At 44.2% G+C, this 23,010-nt stretch overlaps 2 protein-coding genes across 4 annotated transcripts in view; one reads left to right on the forward strand and one right to left on the reverse strand.

Annotated features, from left to right (window-relative positions):
- Positions 1-1,622, reverse strand: part of plekhh2 (pleckstrin homology, MyTH4 and FERM domain containing H2) — an 85,614-nt gene extending 83,992 nt beyond the window's left edge. Inside the window, exon 1 of one of the 2 annotated variants that reach the window (XM_033025545.1) lies at positions 1,401-1,622. In XM_033025545.1, coding sequence (XP_032881436.1) covers positions 1,401-1,417 — 17 coding nt within the window. In that variant the 5' untranslated portion in view covers positions 1,418-1,622. The remainder of the gene's footprint in view (positions 1-1,400) is intronic. The other variant, XM_033025546.1, reaches the window with a different exon arrangement.
- Positions 1,623-1,746: 124 nt separating this feature from the next.
- thada (THADA armadillo repeat containing) overlaps positions 1,747-23,010 on the forward strand; it is a 350,054-nt gene continuing 328,790 nt past the window's right edge. For both annotated transcript variants that reach the window (XM_033025547.1, XM_033025548.1), the window contains exons 1-8: positions 1,747-2,143; positions 9,817-9,911; positions 11,492-11,622; positions 16,288-16,436; positions 18,237-18,269; positions 19,172-19,220; positions 20,839-21,029; positions 21,251-21,345. In XM_033025547.1, coding sequence (XP_032881438.1) covers positions 2,068-2,143; positions 9,817-9,911; positions 11,492-11,622; positions 16,288-16,436; positions 18,237-18,269; positions 19,172-19,220; positions 20,839-21,029; positions 21,251-21,345 — 819 coding nt within the window. In that variant the 5' untranslated portion in view covers positions 1,747-2,067. The remainder of the gene's footprint in view (positions 2,144-9,816; positions 9,912-11,491; positions 11,623-16,287; positions 16,437-18,236; positions 18,270-19,171; positions 19,221-20,838; positions 21,030-21,250; positions 21,346-23,010) is intronic.

The following is a 23,010-nucleotide window of genomic DNA, read 5'->3' on the forward strand; positions in this document are numbered from 1 at the left end:
TAACAAATATCAGCGACTCGAATGACGATGACAGATCAACAAACACATAGAAATTAAGACACAAGAAACTGCAGTGCTGGAATTTTGAGCAAAACACAAAGTGCTGGAGGACTCAGTGGGTCAGACAGCATCTGTAGTCTCGGGTCAGGGTAAAATAGTATCTTAAGGGAAAAAAACGTATTAATATAGGATTGACTGAGATAAATATCGGAATTACTAAAATGACTAATTAGTCATAGAAGACATCTACAGGGATTGAAATATGACGACGAAACAACGCGTTGCAAGTAATTTAACTCCCGCGGTCATACACGTGTCTTAATACAACACGGATTGCATTTGCTACTATAACACTTCCCGGCGGAAACTTTGATCTTGTTATTATTGGTGACATTTAAAACTAAACTCAAAGCTTGATCTGACCAGGGGTAAAATAAATGGTAGACACGTTATTGTCAAGTTGTAAAGTTCTCCTTGAGTAGGCTAGCCCAAGAAAAATACACCTTTGTCAATTCTTTCAGTCAGCTGCCCATTTTTGAAAGAGCATGGATTTCCAGAGCATCGATTAATGCTTTCATTTTACTCATATCTATTTTACCAATAAATCATACATCAATTCAATAATACATCAATATTACAATTCAGAACACATCAATTCCTAAGCAATAAACCTCTAGGTTCACTGCGGTTTGCGACATGGTTCCACCCTTCAATCGTATGAAATCCACAAACACCGTTGACTTGAAAACATTAGCAAACATAAGTTTTGGCTATTCTCTTTCAAAAAATATCACATATAATATTGGCCAAATTATGTAATTCGTGTTTCAAATGTCCTCGGAATTCCCTTTCCAAAAACTCTATTTAACCCAGAAAAAAAAAAAAAATTTCGACAATCCAATTATAAACTAAACGGTATTTCAACTGTAAACGAAAATGTAATTCGCGTGCGTTCATGGAAACACTGGTGACTTTCGTGCACAGTAAACGTTATTCCTTCAACAGAGAAATAAATGATTAGAATTTACAAACATATTTTTATAATCAGACTTTGTGAAAGATACTGATGATCTACTGAAATGAAAAGTATCCGTTCACCAAAATCACGGAGAAAAAAATACATCTAACTCATATTATACGAATGGATTTGTTTAGAGTCTCCCCTCAAACTATTTTGCTTCTTAGGAAAATATAGTTATTGGAGTGAACCTTTCAAATGCAATGCACCCTTGTCCACTGGATTTGTGGGAACTCCCAGATTTTGCCTCAAACTCATCTTTTCCACCCTGCCTCCCAATGACATCACTTGCAGAGTGTACTCCTCAAGGGCTACTCGAATCCTCCTCCCTTGGTCGAAATTCAGCATCTCCCTTTCTGACAATCACTGGCAAAGAGCCTACCTGCTCAAACGCACCATTCTCTCCGTTGAAACTGCGACAGAAAGGGATGCGGGCGGGATTCCAGGCAGACGCTTATTGCTGAGTGACCCTCAGCCTCCGATGCTGCCTCCACCCTCTCCATCCCTGCGCTGTTAACTTTCCCACAGCCGCTGCCCACTGTCAGCGCTCGCAACCCGCTGTATCTATCTGCCGGCGAACCATCCGGGCCAACGTTCCATGACTGACGCGAGCCCCAGCCAATGGAGCGGTGGAAGGCGCCTCCGCTCCCCCCACCTCGACCAATAGCAGATGGGCGGAGGGGCGGGACCTGGGTGAGGCGGGGCTAGACGCCGATTCGTGCAACGCGAAGGCGGAATTGACGTTGGCCTGAACTGTTGCAAACATGGCAGTGTCAGCTTGTGCTAGTGGTCGGGGAAGGGGTTTTGAAATGAAATCATTGCCCTAAACAACGTCGCTAATACTTATTTTGCTGCTCAACCATTGCACGGGCCCCCGTGCTGCACTGAGATCTATAAGTCACCCCCACGACCTTTCCATTTAAACTTAATTTAACTCAATTTAACTCCGAAGAGGAAACTGGAGTGAAATGCACATCAGCTTCAAGTCGTGCAAGGAATAATTTTTGCTGCTTTTTTTCTACCAACGATTTAAAATAATCCGAGCAGGGATGGTTCTTAAGAAGAAGAAAAACGCCGAGGTTGGTCGGATTATTCTGGATGACCAGAAACTTGCAAGTTTCAGATGTAAGTAAACACGTGTGAACAGCAGGGTGAAGGGGTAGACCACAATGTGGACAACTTGCAGTATTTTCTGCGCTTTAAAGGTTGAAATATATTAACTGGATTTAGAATGATGTGGTTCATACAGTGTAATCAAACTCGAAAACTTGCATTTATTTTGAAATGCCGTTTGTGCCTTGCATTATGTGCATGGCACGATCCCATATTGTAACTTGACAAAGGATTAACTAAAGGTAGACACAAAATGCTAGAGTAACTCAGAGGGACAGGTAGCATCTCTGGAGAGAAGGAATGGGTAACATTTTGGGTCGAGACCCTTCTTCAGACTAATGTCAGGGGAGTGGGTGGGACAGAGATAGAATGTAGTGGGAGACAGACTGGTGGGAGACTGGGAGGGGGAGGGGATGGAGATAGACAATAGATAATAGGTGCAGGAGTAGGCCATTTGGCCCTTTGAGCCAGCACTGCCATTTAATGTGATCATGGCTGATCATCCCCAATTAGTACCCCGTTCCTGCCTTCTCCCCATATCTCCTGACTCCTCTATTGCTTCCTGTTTGCCAGCCAGTTCTCTATCAACATCAATACTGAACCCCCAATGCCGTGTGCTTTAAGTTTGTATACTAATCTCTTATGTGGGACCTTGTCGAAAGCCTTCTGGAGACCAGCAGAGGAGGACAAAGGGCTTAATTAGGAAAGGAAAAATAGATGATGAAAGAAAACTGGCAGGGAACATAAAAACTGACTGCAAAAGTTTTTATAGATATGTGAAAAGAAAGAGATTAGTTAAAACAAATGTAGGTCCCTTGCAATCAGAAACAGGTGAGTTGATCATGGGGAACAAGGATATGGCGGACCAATTGAATAACTACTTTGGTTCCGTCTTCACTAAGGAAGACATAAATAATCTGCCGGAAATAGCAGGGGACCGCGGGTCAAAGGAGTTGGAGGAATTGAGTGAAATCCAGGTTAGCCGGGAAGTGGTGTTGGGTAAATTGAATGGATTAAAGGCCGATAAATCCCCAGGGCCAGATAGGCTGCATCCCAGAGTACTTAAGGAAGTAGCTCCAGAAATAGTGGATGCATTAGTAATAATCTTTCAAAACTCTTTAGATTCTGGAGTAGTTCCTGAGGATTGGCGGGTAGCAAACGTAACCCCACTTTTTAAGAAGGGAGGGAGAGAGAAAACGGTGAATTACAGACCAGTTAGTCTAACATCGGTAGTGGGGAAACTACTAGAGTCAGTTATTAAAGATGGGATAGCAGCACATTTGGAAAGTGGTGAAATCATTGGACAAAGTCAGCATGGATTTACAAAAGGTAAATCATGTCTGACGAATCTTATAGAATTTTTCGAGGATGTAACTAGTAGCGTGGATAGGGGAGAACCAGTGGATGTGGTGTATCTGGACTTCCAGAAGGCTTTCGACAAGGTGCCACATAAGAGATTAGTATACAAACTTAAAGCACACGGCATTGGGGGTTCAGTATTGATGTGGATAGAGAACTGGCTGACAAACAGGAAGCAAAGAGTAGGAGTAAACGGGTCCTTTTCACAATGGCAGGCAGTGACTAGTGGGGTACCGCAAGGCTCAGTGCTGGTACCCCAGCTATTTACAATATATATTAATGATCTGGATGAGGGAATTGAAGGCAATATCTCCAAGTTTGCGGATGACACTAAGTTGGGGGGGAGTGTTAGCTGTGAGGAGGATGATAGGAGACTGCAAGGTGACTTGGATAGGCTGGGTGAGTGGGCAAATGTTTGGCAGATGCAGTATAATGTGGATAAATGTGAGGTTATCCATTTTGGTGGCAAAAACAGGAAAGCAGACTATTATCTAAATGGTGGCCGACTAGGAAAAGGGGAGATGCAGCGAGACCTGGGTGTCATGGTACACCAGTCATTGAAAGTAGGCATGCAGGTGCAGCAGGCAGTGAAGAAAGCGAATGGTATGTTAGCTTTCATAGCAAAAGGATTTGAGTATAGGAGCAGGGAGGTGCTACTGCAGTTGTACAGGATCTTGGTGAGACCACATCTGGAGTATTGCGTACAGTTTTGGTCTCCAAATCTGAGGAAGGACATTATTGCCCTAGAGGGAGTGCAGAGAAGGTTCACCAGACTGATTCCTGGGATGTCGGGACTGTCTTATGAAGAAAGACTGGATAGACTTGGTTTATACTCTCTAGAATTTAGGAGATTGAGAGGGGATCTTATAGAAACTTATAAAATTCTTAAGGGGTTGGACAGGCTAGATGCAGGAAGATTGCTCCCGATGTTGGGGAAATCCAGGACAAGGGGTCACTGCTTAAGGATAAGGGGGAAATCCTTTAAAACCGAGATGAGAATAACTTTTTCACACAGAGAGTGGTGAATCTCTGGAACTCTCTGCCACAGAGGGTAGTCGAGGCCAGTTCATTGGCTATATTTAAGAGGGAGTTAGATGTGGCCCTTGTGGCTAAGGGGATCAGAGGGTATGGAGAAAAGGCAGGTACGGGATACTGAGTTGGATGATCAGCCATGATCATATTGAATGGCGGTGCAGGCTCGGAGGGCCGAATGGCCTACTCCTGCACCTAATTTCTATGTTTCTATGTTTTTAAGAAACCTATCTAGCTCTCTCTTGAAAGCATCCAGAGAACCTGCCTCCACCACCCTCTGAGGCAAAGAATTCCACAGACTCACCACTCTCTGTGAGAAAAAGTGTTTCCTCGTCTCCGTTCTAAATGGCTTACTCCTTATTCTTAAAGAGGGAAAGCAGGAGCTATTTGAAGTTAAAGAAGTCAATGTTCAAACAGCTGGGATGTAAGCTACCCAAGCGAAATATGAGGTGCTGTTCCTCGAATTTGCACTGGGCCTCACTCTGACAATGGAGGAGGCCCAGGACAGAAAGGTCAGAATGGGAGGGGGAGTTAAAGTGCTGAGCAACCAGGAGACCAGGTAGTTCAAGGCGGACTGAGCGGAGGTGTTCAGCGAAACGATCGCTGAGCCTGCACTTGGTCTCGCCGGTGTACTGAATTTGACACCTGGAAAAGCGGATACAATAGATGAGGTTGGAGGAGGTGCCGGTGAACCTCTGCCTCGCCTGAAAAGACTGTTGGCGTCTTTGGATGGAGTCGAGGGGGGAGGTAAAGGGACAGGTGTTGCATCTCCTGTGGTTGCAGGGGAAAGTACCTGGGGAAGGGGCGGAAATCCCGGGAGAGGGCAGGGGGGGACATGCCCCCACCATGTGTTGAGAGTTGGGGAACGACCCCCCCCATGATTTGTAATCCATATTTTAAAACTTGGTAAAAAAAAAAGCTATTAAATATCTCCACTTTCCGCGAGACAGTGGGGGTGGGACTGATGATCGAGGGAGGGCGCCAATTGGGTGAGAGAGACGTTGGTCAGCAGGCAGTGGGGGGGGGGGGGGACATGATGATTCAGCGCGATCATTGGAGGAGGGAGGTGGAAGTAGCGAGGTGGGACTGAGGATAGCGCGCGGTGATTGGAGGAGAGAGACATCCGTGGAGCAAAGATCGTAGAGCGGAGTTTGTATCGGTCTGTTCGCGGGGCTTTTCATCGCCCAGCGCGGCCGGCTGCAGGATCTTCCACCGCCCCGCAGTCAAATTGCTGCGTTGAAGTGATCGAGGCTCCCGATGTTGAAGCCCCCGCGAATGGACCAATTGAAGCCCCACAATTCAGGGCGGACGAAGCTGCTGTTGCTGGAGTTCGGAGTCAGCCACCAACCAGGTCAGCTCCCGATGCCGTCCACAGGGCCCATGGCCGAAGTCTCGCGTATGTGCGCATGCGTGTGCGGCCGCCAAGAAATTGTGTCCCCCCCCCCATGTTTTGAGAGCGATTTCTGTGCCTGGGAAGGGACGAGTTGACCAGGGAGTTGCGGAGGGAATGGTCTCTGGGGAACGCGGAAAGGGGTGGTGATGGGTAGATCTTGTAAGTAGTGGGATCCCGTTGGAGGTGGCAAAAGTGTTGGAGGATTATATGCTGTATGTGACGGCTGATGGGGTGGAGGGTGAGGACAAGGGGGACCTGTCCTTGTTGCGACTGGGGGTAGGGGAAGCAAGAGCGGAGCTGCGGGATCTCGAGGAGACCTGGTGAGAGCCTCATCTATACCGGAAGAGGGGAACCCCCGTTTCCTAAAGAATGAGGACATCTCCGATGATCTAGTATGGAAAACCTCCTGGGCACAGATGCGGCGTAGACGGAGGAATTGGGAGTAGGGCATAGAGTTTTTACAGGAAGCAGGGTTGGAAGAAGTGTAGCTGAGATAGCTATGGGAGTCAGTAGGTTTGTAGTAGGTTGGTCAATAGTCTGTCTCCTTTGATGGAGACGGTGAAAACCAGAAACGGTAGGGAGAACCAGAGGGCCTTGAAACCTGTGTAGGAAGAAACTGTAGATGCTGGTTTAAACCAAAGATAGACACAAAATGTTGGAGGAACTCAGCGGTCAGGCAGCATCTCTGGAGAGAAGGAATGGGTGATGTTTTGGGTCGACAACCTCCATCAGACTCGTCAGGGGAAAGGGAAACAAGAGATATAGACAATGATGTAGAGAGATATAGAACAAATGAATTAATGATATGCAAAAAAGTTACGATAATTAAGGAAACAGGCCAATGTTAGCTGTTAGCTGTTTGCTTGGTGAGAACAGGAACCTGGTGTGGCTTTGGTGGGGGAGGGATATAGAGAGAGGGACCACAGGGTCTACTTGAAGCTAGAGAATTCAATGTCATACCACTGGGTTGTAGGTTGCGCAAGTGAAATATGAGATGCTGTTCCTCCAATTTGCGATTGGCCTCACTCTGACAATGGGGGAGGCCTAGGACAGAAAGGTCAGTGTGTGAATGGGAAGGGGAATTAAAGTGGTTTCCAACTGAGAGATTAAGTAGTTCCAGGCAGACTGAGGGAAGGTGTTCAGCGAAACGTTCGTCCAGTCGACATTTGGTCTTCCCGATGTATAAGAGTACATAAGAGGAGGAGGAGCCAACTTGGTGAACGGCTGCTAGCCAGCAGCCGTCCGTTTTAAATTCGTTTTTTTTATAGTTTTTAGTGAGTCCTGTTTTTTTGTTTGTAGGGGATATGGTCTTTTAATGTGGGGGGGTAGGTGTATCTTTATTTCTAGGTCCCTACCTGGTCGGTGTGGCAGCTTTTTCTCCGGGCTGCCCGTCGACCCGTCCTCGTGGCCTACCTGCGGGCTTGGAGCACCGTTTCCTGGCGGGGACAGCCCAGCACCTCGGCCTCGGCGGCGGCACAGCGTTGGAGCGCTGGAGCAGAGCGGAGTGGAGCTGGCGATGCCTTGCCTGGGTCGCTGCGCTGGAGCGACGCGCTGGAGCTCTGGCGAGCTGGACCGCCGAGAGCAACATCTCCGGGCTGCGGGTCTGCGGTGCGGAGAGGCGGCATGCGGAGAGGCGGCAGTGCGGAGAGGCGGCAGTGCGGAGAGGCGGCAGTGCGGAGAGGCGGCGCCGACTTTATCATCGGGAGCCTGGGAGCTCCAAACCGGCGCGGCCTTGTCGGCTTCGGCAGCCGCGGGCTCCAACCAGGAAACGGCCGTTCCAGGTGGCTCACCCGCCGAGAGGACTCTCCCGACGCCGGGGCAAGAACACCCGGTGAGAACGGCCAGAGACATCGGGTCTCCGTAGAGGCAATTGCGGTGGCCTCAATAGGCCTGACTTTGGGGTGAACATGGGGTGGGGACTGGACATTGTGCCTTCCTCCACAGTGCTATCCACTATGGGGGGATGATTTTTTTGTCTAATTGTAGTCCTGTAGGTCTGTGTCCAAGATGGCTGCCGTGAAGAGAGAGTGGATGCTGGCGCGCTTTGGCTGCCGCTGCTCTCTCTTCACACTGTGTTTTTGATTTTCTGTTTTTGGATTGAATTCTGTTTTTAATTTGTATCTCTGTGATGTCTTTTTTACCTGTTCTATTCCGATTATATGTTTTTATTCCGATTACTATGTAAGGTGTCCTTGAGATGTCTGAAAGGCGCCCATTAAATAAAATTTATTATTATTATTATTACATAGAAACATAGAAAATAGGTGCAGGAGTAGGCCATTCGGCCCTTCGAGCCTGCACCGCCAATCAATATGATCATGGCTGATCATCCAACTCAGTATCCTGTACCTGCCTTCTCTCCATACCCCCTGATCCCTTTAGCCACAAGGGCCACATCTAACTCCCTCTTAAATATAGCCAATGAACTGGCCTCAACTTCTGTGTCAGAGAATTCCAGAGATTCACCACTCTCTGTGTGAAAAATGTTTTCCTCATCTCGGTCCTAAAAGATTTCCCCCTTATCCTTAAACTGTGACCCCTTGTTCTGGACTTCCCCAACATCGGGAACAATCTTCCTGCATCTAGCCTATCCAACCCCTTAACAATTTTGTAAGTTTCTATAAGATCCCCCCTCAACCTTCTAAATTCTAGCGAGTACAAACCGAGTCTATCCAGTCTTTCTTCATCTGAAAGTCCTGACATCCCAGGAATCAGTCTGGTGAACCTTCTCTGTACTCCCTCTATGGCAAGAATGTCTTTCCTCAGATTAGGAGACCAAAACTGTACGCAATACTCCAGGTGTGGTCTCACCAAGACCCTGTACAACTGCAGTAGAACCTCCCTGCTCCTATACTCAAATCCTTTTGCTATGAAAGTACACATCTTGAACAATGGATATGGTAGATGAGGTTGGAGGAGGTGCAAGTGAACCTCCTCCTAAACTGAAAGGACTGTCGGGGTCCCTGGACAGAGTCGAGGTAGGAGCATTTAGGGACAGGTGTTGCATCTCCTGCGGTTGCAAGGGAAGGTACCTGGGGAAGATGTGGTTTGGATGGGAAGGGATGAGTTAACCAGGGAGATGTGGAGAGAACGGTCTCTGTGGAATGGGGAAAAGGGTGGAGATGGGAAGATGTGATTCGTGGTGGGATCCCGTTGGAGGTGGCAAAAATGTCGGAGGATTATGTGTTGTATGCGACGGCTGATGGGGTGAAAGGTAAGGACTAGGGGGACTCTGTCCCTGTTGTGACTAGGGGGAGGGGGAGCAAAGGTAGAGCTGCAGGGTACTGAGACACGTGTGAGGCTCTCATCTATGTTGGAAGAGGGGACCCCTGGTCCTTAAAGAATTAGTACATCTCAGATGTTCTAGTATGGATCACCTCATCTTGGGCGCAGATGTGGTGTAGGAGGAATTAGGAGTAGGAGATAGGGTCTTTGCAGGAGGCAGGGTGGGAAGAAGTGTAGGTGAGATGGTTGTGGGAGTCAGTGGGTTTGTAATAGACGTCAGTCAATTGTACCATGTGATGGAGAAGGTGAGATCAAGAAAGGGGAGGGAGGTGTCGGAGATGGTCCAAGTGACTTTGAGTGCAGAATGGAAATTGGTGGTGAAGTTAATTAAGTCAATGAGTTGTGCAGAGGCTGCAGATGCTGGTTTACACTGACTATAGACATAAAATGCTGGAGTAACTCCGCGGGACAGGCAGCATCTCTGCAGAGAAGAAATGGGTGATGTTTTGGGTCGAGACTCTTCTTCAGACTGAGAATCAGGCGAAAGGGAAAGGGAAATGAGAGAAAAAGGTGGCGATGTAGAACAAAGAAATGATATATTTACAAACGAGTAATGATGATCATAGAAGCAGCCCATTAGTCATTGTTCTCTTCTGTACTGTATTTCTACCCCCAGCTATTGCAACCGGTGAGGAGAACAGCCTTGTAAATCTTCTTCTGGAATGCGTAGAGTTAAAGGATGGAATAGAACAACTGCATTTACTGAAGAAGGTACTACCTTATTATTTCCATTGTTTGTGTGTCTGAACAGTAGGAATGGTAGATGAGCACTGATGGGAGTCACAGTGATTATTTTAAGATTATAGTTATATTTGCACTTAATGTTAATTCCTTTTTAACCTTATCTGCAGCTGTACTTTAAACTACTTTTTTGACGTTACAAGTTTTGAAATGTAAAAGCAAGAATGTTGTTAAGTATTGTTAAGTAATGACCATATATATAAATTATCCATTGCACATTTAACTCAAAATATTGAATTAAGTGAAAGACTTACTAATTGAAACATTGTGTAGAAGTATTGAGATACTATTTGAAAAATCTTCTTAGCTTTTGGTTTTCAAACGGTGTGGATTTTGTAAGTAGCAATGGCGTGTATATTTTGCAGGAATGTTTTGCCTCAACTATTTTAGAAGTTAACAATCTACTTATGTTTGATGAGCATTTTTTTCTGAGTGCTGAAGATTTGGATCTAAATATTAATAACCCCTCATCAAGTACCATTTTCATTACTTACATTGCAAGTATGCGCAAGTGTACATTGTTCTCATATATAATAATTAGTCATTGTTCATGTTCATATGTTATTCAAACATATTTTCACATGATATATTTGATGCTTTTTTTAAATTTCTTCCCTTCTCGCTGATAAACATATAATGAACTTTTTATCATTTTAAATGACATTGCAATGCATGGAATAACCACAATGAAGGAACCTAAAATATATTCGCTCAGTCAAATGAAGTACGTCAATAGTCAGATTTATTCGTCACATACACAATGAAATGCAGTGAAATGAATTTGCCAGCAGCGGTACAATAAAAAGAACACACAATACACAATAATTTTTTTTTAACACAGACATCCACCACAGCATTCTTCACTGTGGTGGAAGGCACAAAGTTTAGTCAGTCCTCCTCCATTTTTCCCCGTGGTCGGGACCATAAACATCCGCAGTCGCCGCTGCGGGCGGCCAGATGTAAGTCCCGAATCGGTGCTTCCCTACTGGATACTTGAAGATGACGTAGGCCGCAGGCCGGCGGTCGGAGCTCTTCTCCAGGGATTCCTGACGAGGGATCCCGCTCCAGATGGTAAATAAGTAAGTCCCCGCCGCGCCCATGGTTAGTAGCACTGCAGTCCACGGCTTCTAGATGATGTAGGCCGTGGGCCGACGGTCGGAGCTCTTTTCCTCCGGGTTCCCCAACCAGGCTCCGGACGCCGCGGCAGCTGGAATCTCTCCTCGATGAAAAGTCCATGCTGCGCCCGCTGCTGAAGCTCCGGGCCCGTCTCCGGGAAATGCTGCACCAATCCTTGTTGTTAGGCCATGAGGGAGGCGACATGGAAAAAGTCACCTCTCCGTGGAGGAGGCGACCGAAAGCGGTTCCCCCCTTACCCCCCCCCCCCCTCACCATCCCCACACAAGACACACCGAGAGACATTAAAACACACATAAATGCAGCCTGATCTGCTGAGTAATTGTATTGCCCTTGCCAGTGTTCAATGCGATTTACCAACTTCAGTTCATTTTATCTATGACTTCTGTAAATCTTTCTTCATCTTTAAATTTCAGATTGGTTCTTTGTTACGAAAGCTAGACACAAACTCTGTTCATAATTCACAAACTGACAGCTGTATGGAAATACTGGTTGCAATTTATTGGGGTCTGGAATCAAAAAGCCCCTTGAAAAGAGCAACAGTAAGGTAACCCACAGTCTTTTTTTGGCCCTTTTTCATTGTATGTTTGAAGTTGCTTCATAGTTCTGCTAATAGTTTGGTGTCCATGGGGAAGAATGCACAATCAGCTGCAGCACAGTAACACATATGGTAGAGCTGCTGCTTCACGCGCCAGTGATCCAGGTATGATCCTGACCTTGGGTGCTGTCTGAGTGGAGTTTGTACGTTCTCCCTATGCCGCGTGGGTTTCCTTTGGGTGCTCTAGTTTCCTTTCACATCCCAAAGATGTGTGGGTTTGTAGGTTAATTGGCTGCTGCAAAATTGCCCTTAATGTGTAGGGAGTGGATGAGGTGCGATAGCATAGGACAAGTGTAAGCAGGTGATCGAAGGTCAGTGTGGATGGCTGAAGGGCTTATTTTTATGCTATATATCTCCAAACTAAGGTGTGGGATAAATCAAAGGGTTGATGGTGGGGGAAAATTAGTTGTTTGTCTATTTTACTAAGGAGTGTAAAATATTGAATGAAAAATGTTTTTTTTGTTTGTTGTCAAGTCCCATTAGTATCTCTGCTACCATGTCTTCTTGCTCTCATTAATGATCTCCTTGCTACTTATTTATGATAAACAAGGTTATATTCATGACAGATATTCTTAATATTTAACTTTTACCCGAGTCCCTTGAATTAAATATTTCTTGTAACTTCTCTCATCTGCTCACATCTTTGTTTAGAAAACCCTTATCAAATGTATTCCAATCTCCCCAAGAGCCAGCATTGTGTTTTGTGGGAACGAAGGCCGATGGATGCTTGCTTTCATAGGTCGGGCGTTGAATATAAGAATCAGGAAGTCATGATGCAGCTTTATAGGACTTTGGTTAGGCCATATTGGAGTATCATGTGCAGTCTTGTTGCCCCATGACAGGTAGGATGTGGAGGCTTTGGAAAGAGTGCTGAGGAGTTTTACCAGAATGATGCTTGGATTAGGGAATATTAGCTGCAGGGAGAGATTTTCTCTGGAATGCATGAGATTGCAAGGGAGACCAGATGGAAGCACACACAATTTTGAGAGGCATAGATAGGATAGACAGTCAGAATCTTTCCCTAAGATAGAAAAATCAAATACTAGAGGACATAGCTTGAAGGTGAGTGGAGCAAAGTTCAAGGTGAGACGATGGAGGTTTTCTACACAGAGGGTGGCGAGAGTCTGGAATGTGCTGCTGGGGGTGGTGGTGGAGACTGATACGACAGTGGCATTTAAAAAACCTTAGAGAGGCATATGGATATGGAGGGATATGGATGATGTGCAGGCAGATAAGAATTGGTCTGGGCATCATGATCGATGCAGGCATTGTGAGCTGAAGAGCCTGTTCTTGTGTTGTACTGTTCTATGTTCTAATAGCATGAAGATTCTGATTTTTTAATATCTGTAGCACTCCTACACCTTTTCATTACTTTATCCGCACTGTTTCTGCACATAACTACCTTTTGTACCCATCATATTTAAAAAAGAACAAGCAAACTCTCTGACTATAACTTCTCTCCAGAGATGCTGCCTATCCCGCTGAGTTACTGCAGCTTTTTGTGTCTATCTTCGATTTAAACCAGCATCTTACACATATAATGCATAACCTAGTTCTCTCTATAGAACAAGACAGCACAGGAACAGTCCTTTGGCTCACCTTACCTGTGCTGAACATCCCCTTTAAACATTCTCCCCCTGACCATAAAACAATGCCCCCAACAATATTTGATATGTCCACGCTAGGAAAAAGATTCTGACTATTTCCCCTGTCATAATTCTATAAACGTCTATCAGGTCTCCCCTTAGCTCTGACACTCCAGAGAAAACAATCCAAGTTTGTCCAACCACATTGTATAACTAATACCCTCTAATCCAGGCAGCATTCTGGTAAACCTCTTCCATACCTTATTTCAAGTCTCCACATCCTTCTTGTAATGGGGTGGAGCACACAATGCTCCAAATGCAGACTAACCAACGTTCTATAAAGCTGTAACATGACTTCCAGTCACTTACGCTCAATGCCCTGAACGTTGAAGGCAGGCATACCTTATGCCTTCTTTACCAAACTCTTCATGATATGGTGGTGGTGCACAAAGATGGATGGGCCAGAGGTTGGCCTCTGAGGAAAGAAGTAACAATGGCATCTTTGTGGAGAATGGGACAACACTCAAGAAGGTGAAATTGTTGACAATATCATCTTCATAGCGAGAGGACGTGAGTAAAAGGAGGTCCTACTGCAGATGGACAGGGCCTTGGAGTATTTATGCAATTTTGTCTCCTAATTTGAGGAAGGACATTCTTGCTATTGAGGGAGTGCGGCGTAAGTTCACCAGGTTAATTCTCGGCATGGCGGGACTGACATATGATGATAGAATGGACCAACTGGGCTTATATTCACTGGAATTTGGAAGGACGAGAGGGGATCTTATAGAAACATAAAATTCTTAATACTCTGGCACCTATTTTCTTTGTTTCTATGTCTATGTTTCTAATATTGTTTAAAAAAGGATCTAGAGAGGCAAGTGTTATGGTCTTAATTTAATAGAAGTGGATTGAGGGGAGTAGGTTGTGGGACCTTTGGTTAAGGTCGGATGTGGCACGAGGAGAAGAGGTTGCAATTGAAAATAGACGATAGGTACAGGAATAGGCCATTCGACCCTTCGAGCCAGCACCGCCATTCAATGTGATCATGGCTAATGATCATCCCCATTCCTTCCTTCTCCCCATATCCCCTGTCTCCGCCATCTTTAAGCTCTATCTAGCTCTCTCTTGAAAGCATCCAGAGAACCGGCCTCCACCTTCCTCTGAGGCAGAGAATTTCACAGACTCACAACTCTCTTGTGTGAAAAAGTATTTCCTCATCTCCGTTCTAAATGGCTAACCGCTTATTCTTAGCGAAAATCGTGTGTTAGGGTCTGGCGACAAGAGGAAAAATGGCATCTGATGGATGTTCACACAGAGAAGTCTATGTGCTCTTTGTATGTTGGAGATAAGGATGTATGAGACAGGTTTAAGATGACTGCTGCTTGTCTTCGTATTCCTTTGGACCCTGCTACTATGGGCACGTGTAGCAGGTGGGAGAGGCAGGGAATAGCTAAACTGCTTCCCCTCCATAACAATTTAAGTTTGCATCCTTGGACTTGAGTGAAGAGACAGGGGGACCATATGGTCAGAGTGCATGGTCAATTGTGGAATCTGGTGGAAGAAAACTCATAAAACCTCTTAGAAATAGTGGAGCGCTGCAGGCTTCGAGTGAACGAAGACGTAGAAAAAGATTGCACAAGTATAAAATGTTAATGGGCATGAAAGCCACTATTTCTCCAGGACCTGATAACCTACACCCCAAAGCTTTTAGAAAACACATTGTCTTCTTGCAAAGTTCCACAAATTCCTGAATGATTCCCATAGAGTACAAGGTGTCAAACATAACGTCAATATTTAAGGGAAGACTGTGACCCATTAACCTTGCAGCAATAGTCGGTAAAATCTACCCTGAGCCCAGCACATGAATGTAATCACAAAGAATATTGCTAACTATATTCAAAACAATAATCGATAAAGGAATCAATGGTTGTTGAGGTGAAAGAGCAAGCATATCCTGCGGGATGGCAGAGTAGACATGAGTGGCCTACTACTTCTATTTCTTATGAAAATATGACAATGGACGGCACAGTGGCGCAGTTGGTAGAACTGCCTCAGCGCCAGAGACCCTGGTTCAATCCGGGCAATAGACAATAGGTGCAGGAGTAGGCCATTCGGCCCTTTGAGCCAGCACCACCATTCAATGTGATCATGGCTGATTATCCCCAATCAGTACCCCGTTCCTGCCTTCTCCCCATATCCCCTGACTCCGCTATCATTAAGGGCCCTTGCTCCTCTTGAAAGTAGCAATAGCAAGAATGTCTTTCCTCAAATTAGGGGACCAAAACTGCACACCATACTCCAGGTGTGGTCTCACTTGGGGCCTGTACAACTGCAGAAGGACCTCTTTGCTCCTATACTCAACTCCTCTTGTTATAAAGGCCAACATGCCATTCGCTTTCTCCTTGGGTGCTGTCTGCATGAAGATACTGCCTGACCTGCTGAGTTACTCAGCATTTTGTGTCTATCTTGTTTTGCAGAATGAACTAAGTTTTCGAGAGAGAAGGTAGATATGAGTGCAGAGTGTCATAAAGATGTGATCAGGAATAACGTTGTGTACTAAAGTGTTTAATAAGGAACTGCAGATGCTGGAAAATCAAAGGTACACAAAAATGCTGGAGAAACTCAGCGGGTGCGGCAGCATCTATGGAGCGAAGGAGATAGGCAACGTTTCGGGCCGAAACGTTGCCTATTTCCTTCGCTCCATAGATGCTGCAGCACCCGCTGAGTTTCTCCAGCATTTTTGTGTAACCTTGTGTACTATTTACCTTCAAAAGTGGTGTCATCTGGTAAAATTCACCTCATTTAACTTTCTAATCCGCTCTGTGCAAGTTTAGGTAACTGTTGTATGCCAAATATCTATATTGGGCTTAGTTAAACTGCATTTGTGGTCTGGTGGCTTAAACATAGTGTGGCTCTTGTACTGTATTTAAATATTTTAAAATGAAGTACGCCCACACCAAGATGCTTTTTTTTTAATGTATTTGCACAAAAGGTTTCATTCAGACAGTATACTCGTGTTCTTTTGCAGTACTCTGGGCTGTGTTCCTGAAAACCTGGAGGAAGAAGTGGTTGGTTGCCTCGTCAGTTGCCTGAGGAAGGAAATGTTAACGGTGGAGAAATCCCACGTTAGGAAGACGATTGACTCCATTGCAGCCTGCATGGAGAATTTTAGCCTGGGTAAGATTGGTCAATGGCATAACCTTGACTGATTTCATTAATTCATAAATTCTAGCAGCAGAATTAGGCCATTCGGCCCATCAAGACTACTCCGCCATTCAATCATGGCTGATCTATCTTTCTGTCTCAACCCCATTCTCCTGCCTTCTCCCCATAACCCCTTACACTATTATTTTACACCAGATTAATTTCATATTCAGATTGCACTTTAAAGTGCACATCCTTCTTCCATCTTGCATTGTTCTGGAGTGGAGGGGATTCGGCTAATTTTACATATCTGTGGAAGTTTACAGCCCAAAGGAGAGTTAAAAAAAATGTTTTAATGTTAATTTTGCTTAATCTCAATCCTAATCTCATTCTTCAATCCTCCATTCTCATTATAGCCCTACTTCAAATATGTATTCATTTTCCTCAGTTAAAATTGCACTGGGATTTGATTCAGTCAAGAGAGTCAATAGTGTTTAATTGTCATATGTAACGGCAGCGAACAATGAAATTATTACTTGCAGCAGCATAACAGGCCTGTAAACACAATTCCCATAGATAATATATAATAGACAAAAGTTCAATAAATGAATAACATCAATACTAGTTACACTCACTAATAAAGCAATTCATGCTTTAAATACCTGTGTTAAGGACATTTTCTTAACCCACCTTTTATCCTTGTGATGGTAATTTTAAATTGGTCACCCCATCACCTCTAGTTTCTAATAGCAGTAAGAATTTTCTAATATTTGTTTTATCAGAAAGTCCTTGCGGGTAATCAAACTGGCTTTAAAAATCTGAAAGTTAAAGGAGGCATAGTGCACTGTAGATTTGGCATGTTTTAGATTTGGTATTCAGGATAGGAAGGTAGAGGAAACTGCAACGGCGCGACTCACGTTGCAGCGGCCTCTGCAGTTCGTTTGTCTTTTTGTTATTTTTTGTCCCGTTTTAATGTAGTTTTTATTATTTTTTTGATGGGGTATGTGTGTGTGGGGGGGGGGTGGGGGGTGGGGGGGGAAACTTTTAAAACCTTTCCCCTGCACGGAGAACCCGATCTTTTCCCTGTCGGGTCTCCGTTGTTGTTGGGGCTGCAACGTGGAGCGGCCTCCAGCAGGAACGTCCTGGGGCTCCAGTCACGGAGCTGCGGAGCTATTCACCATCATGGAGCTGGCCGAGTCCGGAGCGGGTGGAGCTGTGGTGGCGCGCTGCTGTGACCTGACTCCCGGAGATTCGGAGGCTTACCGCAGGTCTGGCAGACAGTAATATCGGCAGTAATATCCCTGGTGATAGACCGCTTTTCGAGGCTTCTGCAACGGCGACTTCACCCGCCCGAGTCGCGGGGTCGAGGAGTGCCTGGAGCGGGGCCTTACATCATCGCCCGGCGTGGCTTCAACGGCTGCGGGACTTTGCTAGCGCCCGCCGGGGGCGCCAACAACAAGACCCGGAGCGTGGCCTTGCATCACCCGGCGTGGCTTTAATGGCCGCGGGACAATTGCCATCGCCCGCCGGGGGCTTTGACTCTGACATCGGGAGGGGAATGGGGAGTGCAGGGGAGAGATAAGTTTTTTTGCCTTCCATCACAGCGAGGAGGAGATGCGCTGTGATGGATGTCTGTGTAAATTGTGTTGTGTCTTGGGTCTTTTTTTTCATGTGTGTATGACTGTAGAAACAACATTTCATTTGAGCCTCTATGAGGTTCAAGTGACAAATAAATTGTATTGTGTATTGTGTGTATTGTGTATAAGATTTGATTATTTTTCTAATTCGGATGCATTTTTAATGGTAACCATTTTAATTTGGTTTTGTTTGCAGGTGAAAAATGCATGCAGGTGATATATCTGGAGGGTAGGTTCTACTTTACTCTCTTGGGCATGTCTTTTATTTTTGTTACAATTATTCTTCTGAGTCCTGCAGTTAGTTTAGTTTCACTGTGTGCAACATCAGTGTGAATTTTAATTTGAGTTTCTAAATGCATTAATCTAATTATATTTGTCACTGTGTGTTTGATAGCACAACTAAAAACATAAAAACATGTAACGTCCTGCCCCATTTGAGGTTTAACTTGTTCAGAATTATTCCTCTGCAGGCTTGGGGCAGAAAAATGGTTCCTATATTCCCTTGACATTTGCTGGTTTTGCCAAATCCATCCACCCAGTTTTAAAAGAATAACTGTTCCACTTGTTGCCTGTTTTGTCATACTGTGTTTAAAAGCTTCTTGGCCCACAGACCACAAGACAGCCAAAATATTTTCAAATGCAACCAAGAAGTGTTGTGGCAATTTTTTGTAATGAGGGCAGTGGGTGCCTGGAAAGCACTTCCAGGAGGGGTGGTGACGGCAATGAAGGGGCTTTTAGATAGGCACATGGATATGCAGACAATGGAGAGATATGGATCAGAGGGGTGCCGGCAGATGAGATTAGTTCATCTTGGCATCATGTTCGGCACAGACATTGTTCCTATGCTGTAGTTTTCTGTTCAAAGAGTCATTCTGAATCCCCAGATAAATTAATAAAAAAATGTTTTGTTAAATCAACAGGGAGAAGCAATGAGCATTCTTTTTTAAGCTGTGGGTTTGTTTAGTAAAGTTAAGTGGCTATGCATTGAATTTTAAAAATATTACAAAAGTTAACTTCTTCCTAAATCCCGGTGGAGAAATGGTCAAAAAACAGAAATTTGACTGATTTTTGGTTATTTTGGAAATTGAGGTAACATGTGAGATTGCAGCAGTAACTATCTCTTCTTTTCAGTCCTTCAGTTTCTGCAAACAGCACTGCTCGACTTCAAGTTGCAAAATAAGTGAGTTTGTTAAAATTAAGGTTGTGCTAAATAATTATTTAAAATGTGGTTTAGCTTATTCTGAGTATTAGTCAACAGTCTGCTATGTCTGTGATTTTGGATTGTAAAATTATAGAACTGATTGATAAAATGCTAGCATGCTACACTCACTTTGGATGCTGCCTTCAAGTTAAATGTATTTAGTAGTGAAGTTCCATGTTTCATGCTGTAATAAAACTAGAATGGTGAATATTCAGTGCAGGCCCACCACCGATTTTTCCGGCATCCTTGGTTCCAGAGCCATCTGTTTTGGCAGGCCATCAGAAGTCACAGCCTCCGGGAGGAGTCCAACACTTCTGGAACAGTCCACCTGGGCTGCCAGGGAACCAAGATAATGGTCCGCAAAATCAGAGTCGGCAATGGGAATAGATCTGCTGGCTCCGGCCAGGCCAGAGTTCCAGAGCACCGGCCGCAGAGGACAAATTCAACCCATGGATCGGCATGGAAATGCTGATGAGGTCAATATTGGCAGCCTCACATGGCCGAGGAATCACATTTTTGGGGGGACTTCCGAGGGAGTGGGGGGGGGGGGGCAATTTCAAGGGGACTCTTGTAATTTTGGCCGGATTAAAGGAGGGCCTCCAGTTGCCGGTAAAATCGGTGGTGGACCTGTATTTATGTTGTCTCTATACAGGAAATTAAGATTATAGTTTAGATTATGAGCTCACAGGTTTGCACATTCTGTTCTGTGGATTTATTCTGTTGATTCAAATTATTCTGTTGGTTTTTCATGTTCCATGTTTATTGGCGGGCCTGTCATTTACTTCATATGTTTTTATCTGAAACAAAACATTGCCAGTATTGCACATCTATTAAAGGTCAAATATTGAATGACATGAGCATTTTTTAAATATATCGCATTTGCGTAAGGTGGTTTAATTTAGAATCACGTTTCCTTTCTTTTACCATTCTAATTTCTGATACAATCATGCGAGGAGCTGTAAATTTAGCCTTTGGTTCATTATTCCATGGAACCGCTTTTGCAGACTTTATTAAATTAATGTCCTTTGCTTAAAAAGTTAGCACATTAGCACAGTGGCGCAGCGGTTGAGTTCTGCCTTACAGCGCCAGAGACCCAGGTTCAATCCTGACTATGGGTGGTGTATGTACGGAATTTGTACATTTTCCCTGTGTCTACGTGGGTTTCCTCCGTGTGGTCCGGTTTCCTCCCGTAGTCCAAAGACGTACAGGCTTATAAGTTAATTGGCTTCGGTAAAAATTGTAAATTGTCCCTAGTGTATGTAGGATAGTGTTAGTGTGTGGGGTGATCGCTGGTTGGTGCGGACTCAGTCAGCCGAAGGGCCTGTTTCTACCCTGTATCTCTAAACTAAATTATTCTCAAAAAAGTGCATTTTCATATAGAATGGAACTGATGCTCAACAATGCTGAGGACTATATTATGCACTCTGTCTCTTCTCCTTTGTTCTATCGATTACACTCGAGTTTGACTGGATTGTATTTATGTACAATATTATCTGATCTGTTTGGATAGTATGCAACACGAAGCTTTTCACTGTACCTTAGTACGCGTGACAATAAGAGACCTTACCCTAAACCTAAAATTGTAACTTTGCTTTAGGAGCCTTGGTGGGCAACACATTCTGCAGAACAAGCTGATGTACGATTTGCTGCTAGCCTTAAAAACGTCTATGGTCCTTGTTCAGAAAGTTCAAGGCAAAATACATGGCATTTTCTGTAAAAATCCTGAGCCAGCTCTCTGTGAATGCATGTGTGGGCTACTTGCATCCTTTACTGATATAATCATCGATGGTAAGTTTATCAGAAACAAATGTTGTTCCATGCAAGGCAGTGGCTAATGTGTTTATTAATTGAGTGCAGGAGATAATCTTTGACATTGCAGGCAAATTGCATGTTTTCTTTATACTAACCCTTCTCATCCTCTTAATTTCTAAGAGTTTAAAATGACATCTGATCTTACTGAAATTGGTTTGGGAAACAAACGGATTATTTGTGTTTCTTCTGCACTTCAGGAAATTTCTTACAGAACGTTCAGAGTTCGGCTGGGATGGCTGTGCTACTGTTTATCAAGACTATTGTGGAACGTGATGAATTGTTACCAAAGTTGGTGAGTGGCACTATTCTCCAGAGCGAGAGCGTTCATTCAAGTTAATTATCATTAATTCCATTTTTCTTTTGCCTGAGACGCAGTGCTAGAAATATTTAACCTGTTATGAGACCAACAAAACACAAAAGCAAACTGCTACGAGTGTCAGAAACTAAAACCAAAAAAAATACTGGAAGTATTCAGTAAACCCATGCAGTATCTGTGGAGAAGGAAAGAACCAGATTAATGTAAGATGCTCAAACAGATTCCAAGTACCATTGATGGTTAAATATTAAAGAATAATTGGCAACATTTAACATATAACATTAATTGATGTTATTTTGATGGCTTTGGGTGAAAATTCACAGGGCGATTTGAATTCCAAATTTGTGATTTTGGAAAAAATAGAGAGTACATTTTTTCATAAATGATCAAAACGTTGTCTCCAGTGGCACTTGACTGCATATTTCCCTGAAATTTTAATTGGATCCTTCAGAATAATTTTACATCTGGCTTCAATTTAGCCTCCTAAATTTGTTTATTTCTCAGGATCTGGGTGTCACTGGTCAGGCAAGGCCAGCGTTTATTGTTCATCTCTAGTTGCCCCTGGTGGATGTGTGTCACTTATTTGAGATTCTTCTGGTGAGGATTCTCCACCAATGCTGTTGGGCAGGAAATTTCAGGATTCCTCTAAATCAAATCCCCCTTTAGCACCTGCGTAGTATTTGAAGAAACCAATTGAATCCAGAAATGGGATTTGAGATTTTTTAGAAAGGCTCCTTAGGTAACAATTTGTCCTGTTTGAAACAGTGCTGTTAATTTTAATTCCACAGGATAGGTGAGAAATTGTCAAAGCGTAAAGAATAGGGCAACAGAACTCTTAACTTTTTTTTATAGGCTTTTTGATTTATGAGTGAATGGGAGTTGTCATCAAGGTTACTGCTAAGACTCACAAATGCTTCAGAGGAAGCATTGTACACACTGGGAGGAAAGGTTTCATGGCCTTGGGAAGCTAGTGTGCTGAAGGGGAAGTAGGTTGCCATGTCCAAGCTTCTCTTCCAAAACCACTAACTATCACCAATAAAACTCTTTTTTTATTTTAAATCAAAAGAAAATCTGACCTGCTGCTAATGTGAAAACAGAACATGCTGGAAACACTCAACGAGTCAGTCCACACCTGTGTGAAAAGAAAAATTTAATATTTCAGCTTCTAGAATCATAGTGATACAACAATGAAATAGGCTCTTACCTGTGCAGACCAAGATTCCCCCATCTGCACTAGTCCCACCTGCCTGCATTTGGCCCATATCCCTCTAAGCCTTTCCCAGCTAAGTCCAAATCTATATTATTAAAAGTCTGATCTTGACCACTTCCTGTTCTGTATATTGATTTTAGAAAAAAACGTTGCCACTTACGGCTGTGATTTTTGGCCATCTTACTCAGAGTCCCCCTCCTCTGCAGGACATGAGGATTTTTCCCATCGATGAAAAATAAAAGAGTTATTAATGTTTTAAAAATGTTGAGATTCCCTCTCCTGAAGGTCATGCCCCTTCCGGAGGGACTATGAAACCTGGAAGTGTTGAGTGCCTCAGTCAGTCTCTGCAAGATGGGGGAGCGAGAGGGTCACATCTCTCAGTCTGAGCTGTGAATAACACTGAACACATGTCCACTAAACTGTGAGTGTGG

This window comes from Amblyraja radiata, chromosome 8, assembly GCF_010909765.2.
Source record: "Amblyraja radiata isolate CabotCenter1 chromosome 8, sAmbRad1.1.pri, whole genome shotgun sequence".
NCBI classification, from domain to species: domain Eukaryota; kingdom Metazoa; phylum Chordata; class Chondrichthyes; order Rajiformes; family Rajidae; genus Amblyraja; species Amblyraja radiata.